This window comes from Etheostoma spectabile, chromosome 12 (genome assembly GCF_008692095.1).
Source record: "Etheostoma spectabile isolate EspeVRDwgs_2016 chromosome 12, UIUC_Espe_1.0, whole genome shotgun sequence".
NCBI classification, from domain to species: Eukaryota; Metazoa; Chordata; class Actinopteri; order Perciformes; family Percidae; genus Etheostoma; species Etheostoma spectabile.
This window is the reverse complement of record NC_045744.1, coordinates 8,100,807-8,110,951: the sequence shown is the minus strand read 5'-3', so window position 1 is coordinate 8,110,951 and position 10,145 is coordinate 8,100,807. Positions and strand designations below refer to the sequence as shown.

Sequence of the window (10,145 nt, the reverse complement as noted above, 5' to 3'; positions counted from 1 at the left end):
CTAGAGATCCTTCACCAACAGATGTCAGTAGCCTACGACTCAGATTTTCACTGTTGGATTCAGACATGGGTTTGATGGAGGAGAATGAAATGCGATGTCAAACTAATTGGTTAAGTAGGCCTATGACTCACAATATTAGTAGGGCTTATTATTAAAAAATATAATACTAATAAAATGACCTTCTCTTGTCAATACAGGTTACAAAGTGAAACTGCAAGATAAAAAACAACATAAAAACAGACACACCAGGCATGGCCAGAACCTTGAGGAACACCACAGTTTACCTGTAGGAGGGAAGGAGGAGGAAGTATAGATAGTATTGTCACCAGTAGAACCATTCTTTTGAGTTGCTAAAGCTACATAGGCTGAACTAAGATTGTGATGGCTTTTGGCTGTAAGAGTAGTGCAATATGTTCTTTTAGAAACTCTGTATGCAGTGTAGTATTTTTGCAGTTGTTTTAATGGTCCCATGACATGGTGCTTTTGGGATGCTTTATATAGACCTCAGAGGTCCCCCAATACCATATCTGAAGTCTCTTTCCCAAAATTCAGCCTTGGTGCAGAATTAAAGCCACTAGAGCCAGTCCCACAATGAGCTCTCCTTAGGACATACGATTTCTGAGTCTGTAGATTTTGAGGAGGCCACTTTGCTTGTTTGAAAGCCAAGATGTCGCTCTCTCATGGGCGGGCCAAATTCTCTAGGAGGGCAAAACAGAGAGGGGAGGTAAAATGAAAGCTCAGATTGGCCCACCTGAGCTTTCATTCTCTCAAAGGCACAGCAGGATACCCAGGGCTGGCTTTACGTCTGGCTCCATTTTTAGCAACTGGGGAACCATAGGCAGGCTGGGGGAACTCATTAATGTTAAAAAAAAACAACTTATAAAGTGAAATGTTCATGCCATGGGACCTTTAATTTTTGAAGTGTGGCTTTGAACTTGGTGTGCTCTCACATGACCAGATTAATCCGAATTTCCTCTGTGGCACAAACGAGCTGTAGGTCCCCCTGCACTGCAAATATAACCTTCACGTAGAGTACAGTGCACATAGCAGACTGTTGATTTAATCATACTGCATCTGCCCCAAAACTACAATACTAATATACCAAAATATTACATCAAGTTGGTGGTAATTTCATGAAACATACATGTAATAATATTTCAATTTCAATTTCAATTTTATTTATAGTATCAATTCATAACAAGAGTTATCTCAAGACACTTTACAGACAGAGTAGGTCTAGACCCCACTCCAGAATTTACAAGGACCCAACCGTTCTAGTAGTCTCCTCCAGAGCAAGCAACAGTGCGACAGTGGCGAGGAAAAACTTCCTTTTAGGCAGAAACCTCGGACAGACCCAGGCTCTTGGTAGGCGGCATCTGACGGGCCGGTTGGGGTTAGTGGAAATAACAAAAATAGAAAAAATAGTAGTTTGTAGCAGTTCTTTGTAGTAGTTCATGGCATAGCAGGGCACTGTGCGGCATTACAAGGCACAGAAGGACGTAGCTGGGCACCGCAGAGTGTAGCAGATGAACCTGGCACCACAGAACGTGTAGCGGGACCATGGCGACAGCTGCTACCATGATTTTGGAGCATCCCTGATCGGAGGGAACATGCTGGGGAAAAAGAACATAAGGACTCCAGGGAATGACTCCCCAGAGCTAGGTTAGTAACACGCATTCCTGGGACATGGATGCACATAAATGAAAAGATAGGAAGATAGAGGAGAGAGGAACTCAGTGTCAAAGGAAGTCCCCAGCAGTCTAAAACTCTTACAGCAAAACCAAGAGAGACAGGGTAAAGAGAGGAGCCTGGTCGGGCTAGAACTCTCCCCAACCGGATCGGGCTGTATGCCAAGTCTCCCTTTAGTTTTATTATATGCTTGATTATATGATAGATAAATCAGACAATTATGACGAGAAGCAGGTGGGCCAGGTTAGGCGGACGCTGCGACTCCTCACTCCCTAACAATATTCAATTCTATGCCCTAACTATAAGCTTTATCAAAGCATAACCAAGAGAGACAGGGTAAAGAGAGGGGCCTGGTCGGGCTAGAACTCTCCCCAACCGGATCGGGCTGTTGGCCAAGTCTCCCTTTAGTTATTATATGCTTGATTATATGATAGATAAATCAGACAACTATGACGAGAAGCAGGTGGGCGGGTTAGGCGAACGCTGCGACTCCTCACTCCCTAACAATATTCAATTTGATGCCTAACAATAAGCTTTATCAAAGAGGAAAGTCTTAAGCCTACTCTTAAATATGGATGACGGTGTCTGCCTCCCGAACCCCAACTGGAACTGGTTCCACAGGAGAGGAGCCTGATAACTGAACGCTCTGGCTCCCGTTCTACTTTTAGAGACTCGAGGAACCACAAGTAACCTAAATTCTGGGAGCGTAGTGCTCTTGTAGGGTTGTAAGGTACTATGAGCTCTTTAAGAAAAGATGGTGCCTGACCATAAAGAGCTTTGTAGGTGAGAAGAAGGATTTTAAATTCTATTCTAGATTTACAGGAAGCAATGCAGAGAAGCTAAAACGGGGAGAGATGTGGTCTCTTTTCCTGGTTCCTGTCGAACACGTGCTGCAGCATTCTGGATCACTGAAGATCTTTATGGACTTTTTCGAGCAGCCTGATAACAAAGAATTGCAGTAATCCAGCCTAGAGTAACAAATGCATGGACTATTTTCTGCATCTTTTTAGAAGGATATTCCTGATTTTTGCAATATTACGTAGGTGAAAAAAGGCAATCCTTGAAATTTGCTTTATGTGGGAATTAAAGGACAAAAATTTGTAGGCCTAAGCACAGCCTTAACTGAAAAAAGTCAACTATTTCTTTAAGCTTCTGCCCCGTGCACAAAGTGCGTGTAAAATGCACTATGAATGTTACATCTTAATCTAGCAGTATGAGGGAGCATTGTTTTACAGTCATAGTAAAACCTGCAGTAAGGCATTTTTTATAGCTTAATTTCTTCATATTTAACCATCAAAACTACAAAGATGTGTAACTATTGATGTCACAACTTGTACACAACTTGCTAACATGTAAAATAGTTTATTTTTGTAAATGTTTCTAAATTCAATTCCACAAACTCCAAACCTCATACTCTGTACACTTCAAAAGGCATTTTCAAAAAAAAAAAAAGGAAAAAAAAAAAAAAATCTACACGACCAAGAAAATGTAGCACAAACACACTGGCAGGATGATGTAATATCATACAAGAGAAGAAAAATATCCAAGAAACAATTTTGTTACAACCATTCATTGAGAAAATATATACAATTGAGTCTTCGGAAAGTTAAAAAAATACATGCCATATACATTACAAGTTCTAAGACTGTCTCCAAAATTTTACAGTCGACTTGATATTGTGCACGCAAAAACTCTTTGTTTCTAAGCATGTGACTTGTGAAGTGTCAGTATAAGAAATATTTCTGATTAAGGAGAATGCCATTTCTGTCCATGGTAGATCAACACGACTTCCCCATTACGATTCTGTCTGTCACACACTGGTTCGTCTTACTCACAATATCATTAGACGTATGCACCTTATTTTAAAAGCAATGTAAAAACAAACAGGTAAATACATGTCGGCGTTCCTATCCGTGTTAAAAAGTTAAAAAGTCATTTTTGGGTTTCAAAACCTAATTCACAGTTGTTGTTTTTTAAATCAAACCTGATTAACAGCAAACAGATCCCACTGATCTCTTACTATTTGAAGAGTCTTTTTTCTCTTTTGATTCTGTAACTGATAATTCGTTGCGTTAGTCAACAAAAATATTTCTTTTTTTTTGAGTGGTCAAAGCATGTGTAAGTCACAAAACACTACGCTACAATACCTTACTTTTAATACAACAAAAATACTTTGTGAATTATTGTGGTTATATTACAAATTCTGTACAGAATAATCATAATATATACTCTCAAACTGAAATAACGTCCATCTTAAATAAATTTCAATGACAAACAGAACAAAAACAATTTAAAAACACCCAAACATCAAGAAGGTTAAGGTAGTATTTGGTCGGTTATTCCTATAGTTTTCTTTATGTACATTTATACAAAAGTAACAGCATGTCTTCCTCATCTTCAAAAACAAAAGCAATCTAGCCTTCTTCAACTCAATCTCATCATTTTAAGAATAAAATTCATTCACTCAGTAATAAATACAAAACCTCTCGAATTCCACACAAATCACATGACAGAGACCTATGATAAAACTGACTCATGGAATCAAGTATTTTAAAAGTTTTCGCGTGTGTGTGTGTGTGTGTGTTTTTTTGTTTATTTTCTTTTTTTTTAGTGCAAGTTAATATTCCCTTCGCGGTAGTCATTGCTGTACATTCCTCATTCAGTGATGTCTACATTTAGTCATACGGTATACATTAACAGTATGAAACAAAAGGGCCTGCCCTTAGTAAGCAATAAGGCCGCACCCTGCAGTGCTTTCTCATTCGCTGGTGGATTCCGCACCCCAAGTACACCAAACAAACGCACAGATACATACAGAAAGAGGTATCTCATACAACAGAGCCCCTCACATATGGCACAATTCACATCCTGCTACTATGTTACATTTCCCTTCCTCCACCCGTTTCTTTCAATGATCTTGATGAACCAACACGCAAATTCGTTCATCCCCGCAAGGGTTCAGGCCTTCTGCTTATTCATAAAATGACTTTAACGTGAAGCTTTTTTTCCCCTCTGTGCAGAGATCACAGCGTCTACACACTTTAGCAAGGAATGCATGTAGGTCTGTTGTTGTCTTCAGTTAATCCACTTCCTGCATTCAGGAGCTCCACAGTGGCAAGCAATCTTGTTCTGACCCTCCACAGTGTCAAACTGGTAGTCGAAACACAGCTGGAAAACAGGGAGGGAAACGGGCGTTTCTGAGCATCACAGTTGCGCTTTTGAGTATATTCATACAACTGTATAAGTATAAGAACTATAATTAAAAAAAGAAAAGAAAAACATAGTCACCTCCTCTCCTTTTTCAACTCTGCGATTGCAGCTGATGATGATTTTGTAACCCCTTTCAAATGTGACCACCTCAGCAACACAGTTTGGGGCACAAGAGTGGTTGATATATCTAAAAAACAAAACAGAAATTAAAAAGAGATTTATTCTACACATGAATATAAAGTAAGTAGCTTTATGTTCCTTTTTTTTTTTTACATTTAAAATTATTGTGCGTAGCAAAGATTCTTAACTTAAATCAAGTGTTTAATTTTTTTTATTTTTTCTACTTAAAAAAAATTCAGATTTATTTTAAGTATGCAGCTTAAATTATTGTCACGTTTTTACAAAATCAAGTAGGTCAAATGACTTGCAAAACGCTTAAATTCACGGCCCCAGTAACAGCGCTAGACTGTGAGGCAATACTGGTGTAGCAGAATATGTGGCGTATCATAATGAATGGGTTTCTATATTGAAAAACAGTATCCAATTTGCTTTAAAATACATTAAAAACCAATAAACTTTCACAGTACCTTGCTAGCCCTCCAGTTTGAGTGGCATCTACAACATGTTCACTGTCAATGCGGAACATGAACACTACTCGGTTCTGTCGGGGGAGAGAAAAGAGAATTGACTTGTTTTTGGCAAGAGTAACTTTACACAAATGGAATTTCAGCTCAAAAAGTCTTAAAAACAGATGCATACCTGAGATCTATAAATCTTCTCCTTCCTGATGGCGACCTCATTTCGGAGGATGGTTCCATTGTACTCGATTACCATAGTTTGTTTTTCAATGTCTCTAGCAGCAAACAGCCCCAGGCCCTGTGAACACATTACACAAGAAGGTATTCAGTCTGTTTACAGAAAACAGAATCCAAGAGTGTCACAGCCTCACTCTGTCAGAACTAAGAAACACTTCAAATATCTATTTTAACACTGACCTGGATGCGGGAGCGGGCCAGATAGACATTGGCTCTCCACTCACTCTTCATCCAGCGGTACTGAGAAGACCTGGGGTGCACTACTGGAGGCTTGCTATGGGGGGCACCACCTTCTCCCTGAGCCACATTTTGGTTAGACCTGGCACTGCTGCTGGATACAGCTTGTGGATGCGGCCTTTATGTTGAGAGGGGGAAGTCATAAAAGTAAAAATATTAAAAACAATAATAATCAATCAAAATTAAATCATGTGTTTTGCCTGGAGACGACAGAGAGATAATTAATGTCAGCTTCACTCAAAGTTACCTTATCACCAGTGAAGTGTAGGGAGAGCTGGTTCTTGGCTGGGCACGGGCACTGCCAGCTGGATTGAATATGAGAGGCAACTCAATAAGAGGGTTGCGTCCGTAACGAAATGAGTACCTGACACAAGCCTCCACTCCTGGGAGCTGGAATAAATGAGTAAAAAGGGTTATATCCTACAGCATCTACATAATATGAGCTATGCATCTGAGTAAAACCAGAAAAAGCAGCAACAAACCGATTCAGAGATCTTTGCGACTGCAGGGACTGTTAATCCAAACAAATCCTCTCCTTTCAGGTAAACAGGGAAGAGCTTCAGAGTGCCTACTTCACTTCTTTTCTCAGCAACAGGGCCCAGAACCTTGTCCCACACTCCTAATTACAATAAGACAAACTCACATGGTTAAAAGCTGTACTCTGAAACAACAATATTTCAGTAAAGAATATGCAAGGACAAACCTTTAGCAGAGGTGTCAGTCAGGACCAGGTCTTGGTAGCCCTGTTCGATAACTCTGATGGTGAACTCTGGAAGTTCTTCTTTTTCCTCGACAGAACAGACGTAGCGGCAACGGCGGTTGCCATGGCGCATGCTCCAGTAGATGCGGCAAGCCTCATAGCCAACTGGAAAGATGGCTGTTGGGGAATGGAAGGCTGCCATTTGTAGAGGGGTTAGTTGGCCAACTGCATGTAACACCAGGCTGCCAACTCGAAAGGTATAGCCTAACTCTGGCTGCCGCACAGCGGTGGCGATCTGACGCAGTTCGTCTCTTTGGACGTAGACACGTCGGAAGACGGCAAAGCAACGTAGCTCATGCTCCAGTGCTTGTCCAGCTGTTCCCCGGGGCCTGTGGGCATGACATAGCATGGTCTTGTCCTTGAAGAAGGTGCAGTGAGCATGCAGAGCGCAGGTGAAATGGTAGACATTGGTGCAGCGTAGGCGGTGGCAGCCGCTGGTGGCTCCGGTCTGCTGGCAGTAGGCGCAACGTACCGTCTGGCCACGATGCAGCGCAAGCTCTACGTTGATGAGGGCGCCAGCCTGCGTCTCATACACCTCATTTGACCACAGGGCACAGTTTAGGTGAACCCATACATCAAGATCTAAATTAAGAAGCCTAGCAGGGCCATCAGTGATCCCATCTCCAAACTGGTGGCAGAAACAGCACCGTCTATGGTCTCGGAGTAATGCAGGAGGGCGCAGGGAGGCCCCGAGTTTCTTCAGGAGCTCATCAATCTCAGCCTCATCAGGGAGTTGGGAATTCCCTCTTGGCACTACCACCTGCACAGTCCACTTCCTCCAGCGCAGTCCTTTTTGTCTCTTTCCTTGGTGCCAGCCGTCATGGGACCTTGGCCGGGCCTTCAGCTTCACTGTGACTTTAATGGCGTCAGACTTGGTCTCCATCTTGGTTGTCTCGCCTGCCATGGGGAAGGGGATAGGAGGAGTAGAGGGGGGAGACTGCTTGGGCTGAAGCTGAGCCAGGCAATGAACATCCAGCGATGACATGTTGTTATTGTACTGGTGCAGGGTTTTAAAAAGGCTCTCTGTTTGCTCGGAGGCAGGGAGAAGAGACACCGATTCCTGAAAAGATAAGACGAAACTCATGATGTCCAGCAAAAAAAAAGAAATTGAAAAATGAAATTAATTGCATGCTATTTAGACCCACTGTGGTGTTAAAAATGGCACAGACCTTAGTTTCTGTGGTTGATCTGGATTGCAAGGGTGATGATGAACAGTAGAGAAGGAAGCAGCTGTGACTACAGAAGACCAGATCTTCAGATTTTAAACAGTCTCCAGATTCCTAATGAGAGAAATTAGTCCAAATTTGAACAAGCTGAATAAGGAATGAGGTATTAAATCAAAGCCCGACAGATGTGACCTGCTTAAACTCAACTGACATTAAAAGAAGTTATTAAAATAAACATAAAAACATACAATATTTAAATAACCAAAATACTTAAGACTGAAGTAATAGGGTATGCTGTTTAACCCATTTATTAATCTGAAAAGGATTTAACTCCAGCAGGCAGGATTTACATAATCAGACGATATATGCAGTATTACTGTGGTGATGGTGCAGCTGTGTGTGTATAGATGTGTATGAAAGTAGATATATGATAAGTAGTATATCCTCTAACGTAAAGTAAGGTCCGGGCTTCCAGTCATGGCTCGTCTAGTCCCCTCATTGGGAAATCAATCATAAAATGATCCATAATGGCAGAGATAATTTTATATGAACTGGTACTGTGTATTTAAAACATTTTATTCTCAAAATCACACTTTTAACATCTAAGTGTTCCAGCTGAAAGGTGGCCTGTCTACTTAATATTCCACCCTGCTGCCATTCGGAGTATTGAAGTCTAAATAATTTGGTACCTTCATGTGGGCGGGAAGATCTTTGATAGATTTCTGCACTCCATTTCCCAGAACCACCACCTTACAGTGGCAGCACCACTGATTTCTACATCCAGGGCTGGCAGGGATCTTCTGGTCAGGTCGAGATAGAGCTGCGCCTGCAGTAACAGAAAATATGTTTTTTTTTTAAAAATATGTGCATTTCAAACTGCATTCTTTGATAGTAAACCTTTAAAGGTATGATGCTTGACATTAATGTAACATATTAACTCAGAAAATAAAACTGACTATTACAGAAATTGAGACTAGACAACTGTTGCTTTGTGCTTTTTCACAGGAAGTCATTATGTTTAAAAAACAAATGCTGTTTAATTTAGTTGTATTGCCTTACCAGGGCTGTTGGGATGGAAACGGAAATGATGTGCCTGCTGCTGTTGCATCATCGCCTGTGCGCCACTGGGCCTTATCATCTGTCCCGGGCGTCCGTGAAGCCCTCCATTGTCTCCTTGTCCGTGGAAGAGCATGGGAGGCCGAGGATCCATGCCATGGGGCCCCACCCTTGGACCACTGAGTAGAGATAGTGGCCCCCTGTCTGGTGTGCTGCTGACCTCATAGCTACTGGGGATCTTCACACACAGTAGGTCTGAAATGGCTGCCACTACACCCGTGATATTCTGAGGGGGAAAAGTATAGTTGATTAGGTCTTTTATCAAAAATCTATGGATGGTTCCAGCAAATTAAACTTTTACGTCACAAATGGTAATTCTGTACACCTAGATTCTGATGAATGAAAAACAAACAGACCTGCAAAAAATTTAAAGAGTGATCAAGTTTGGCAGAACTCAGACTGACAGTACTATAAAAAAAACTCAAGCCTTTGCTGAATTTTCTGTGAGACCCCAGTATTTAAAACCATGGATTACGTATTCCTACCTCTGCTGCAGCTGGTCTCAATGTGATTGCTACAGACACCAGCCCCTGTTTGGAATTATTAGACATGGGGCCAAAGGGGGATCCAAAGAACATCATAGACGGCTCTGTTTTGATATCCTGCAGTTTGATTTCTGACCCTAGAAAATGAAAAAGAAGGACATTCTTAAAAAAAATTGCCAACACACTGCTAAGGTATGCTGGAGTTGTGTGTTTCAATTGCATACATACACAAAACATTCAGTTTATTACGATTGCAGTCACAGCAATAAATGTTTTAATAAATGAGTGTGTTTACCTTTCCCATCAGGTGCAGGAAGCATGGGGAGGACAGGAGACAGGCAGGGGGACAGTGGCTCTTTCTTCACCAGAGACAAATCTGGGTAGCGACTGATCTCCATGCCAACCACGCTCTCAGGAGATGAGGATGGAACAAAACTGTCAGGTGTGTCCCTATCTTTGCAAGGCTCCTGTCCTCTGTTACTGTTGTTAATTTACGGGGAGAAACAATAACAAGTAATTAACCACCTCTGTCAAGACAGAGCCCAATTCAATTATCATAACATGATTACATGAGTAATCAACACTTTTTTCAATTTTTCGGGACTTCCGCGGTAGGGATGAGCGAGTACAGCATTATCTGTATCTGTTTACCACATGAATTATCTGT

The 10,145-nt window shown here is 41.4% G+C and overlaps 1 protein-coding gene across 9 annotated transcripts in view; it reads right to left on the bottom strand.

Moving 5' to 3' along the window:
• Window positions 1–3,035: 3,035 nt before the first annotated feature.
• The window catches only part of kmt2cb (lysine (K)-specific methyltransferase 2Cb), a 69,389-nt gene continuing 62,279 nt past the window's right edge, over window positions 3,036–10,145 (bottom strand). For all 9 annotated transcript variants that reach the window (XM_032532006.1, XM_032532009.1, XM_032532008.1 and 6 more), the window contains 13 exons: window positions 9,774–9,958; window positions 9,479–9,615; window positions 8,937–9,219; window positions 8,567–8,703; window positions 7,881–7,991; window positions 6,655–7,771; window positions 6,434–6,570; window positions 6,199–6,341; window positions 5,895–6,069; window positions 5,659–5,775; window positions 5,487–5,560; window positions 4,978–5,086; window positions 3,036–4,857 (listed from right to left, as the gene is read on the bottom strand). In XM_032532006.1, coding sequence (XP_032387897.1) covers window positions 4,765–4,857; window positions 4,978–5,086; window positions 5,487–5,560; window positions 5,659–5,775; window positions 5,895–6,069; window positions 6,199–6,341; window positions 6,434–6,570; window positions 6,655–7,771; window positions 7,881–7,991; window positions 8,567–8,703; window positions 8,937–9,219; window positions 9,479–9,615; window positions 9,774–9,958 — 2,818 coding nt within the window. In that variant the 3' untranslated portion in view covers window positions 3,036–4,764. The remainder of the gene's footprint in view (window positions 4,858–4,977; window positions 5,087–5,486; window positions 5,561–5,658; window positions 5,776–5,894; window positions 6,070–6,198; window positions 6,342–6,433; window positions 6,571–6,654; window positions 7,772–7,880; window positions 7,992–8,566; window positions 8,704–8,936; window positions 9,220–9,478; window positions 9,616–9,773; window positions 9,959–10,145) is intronic.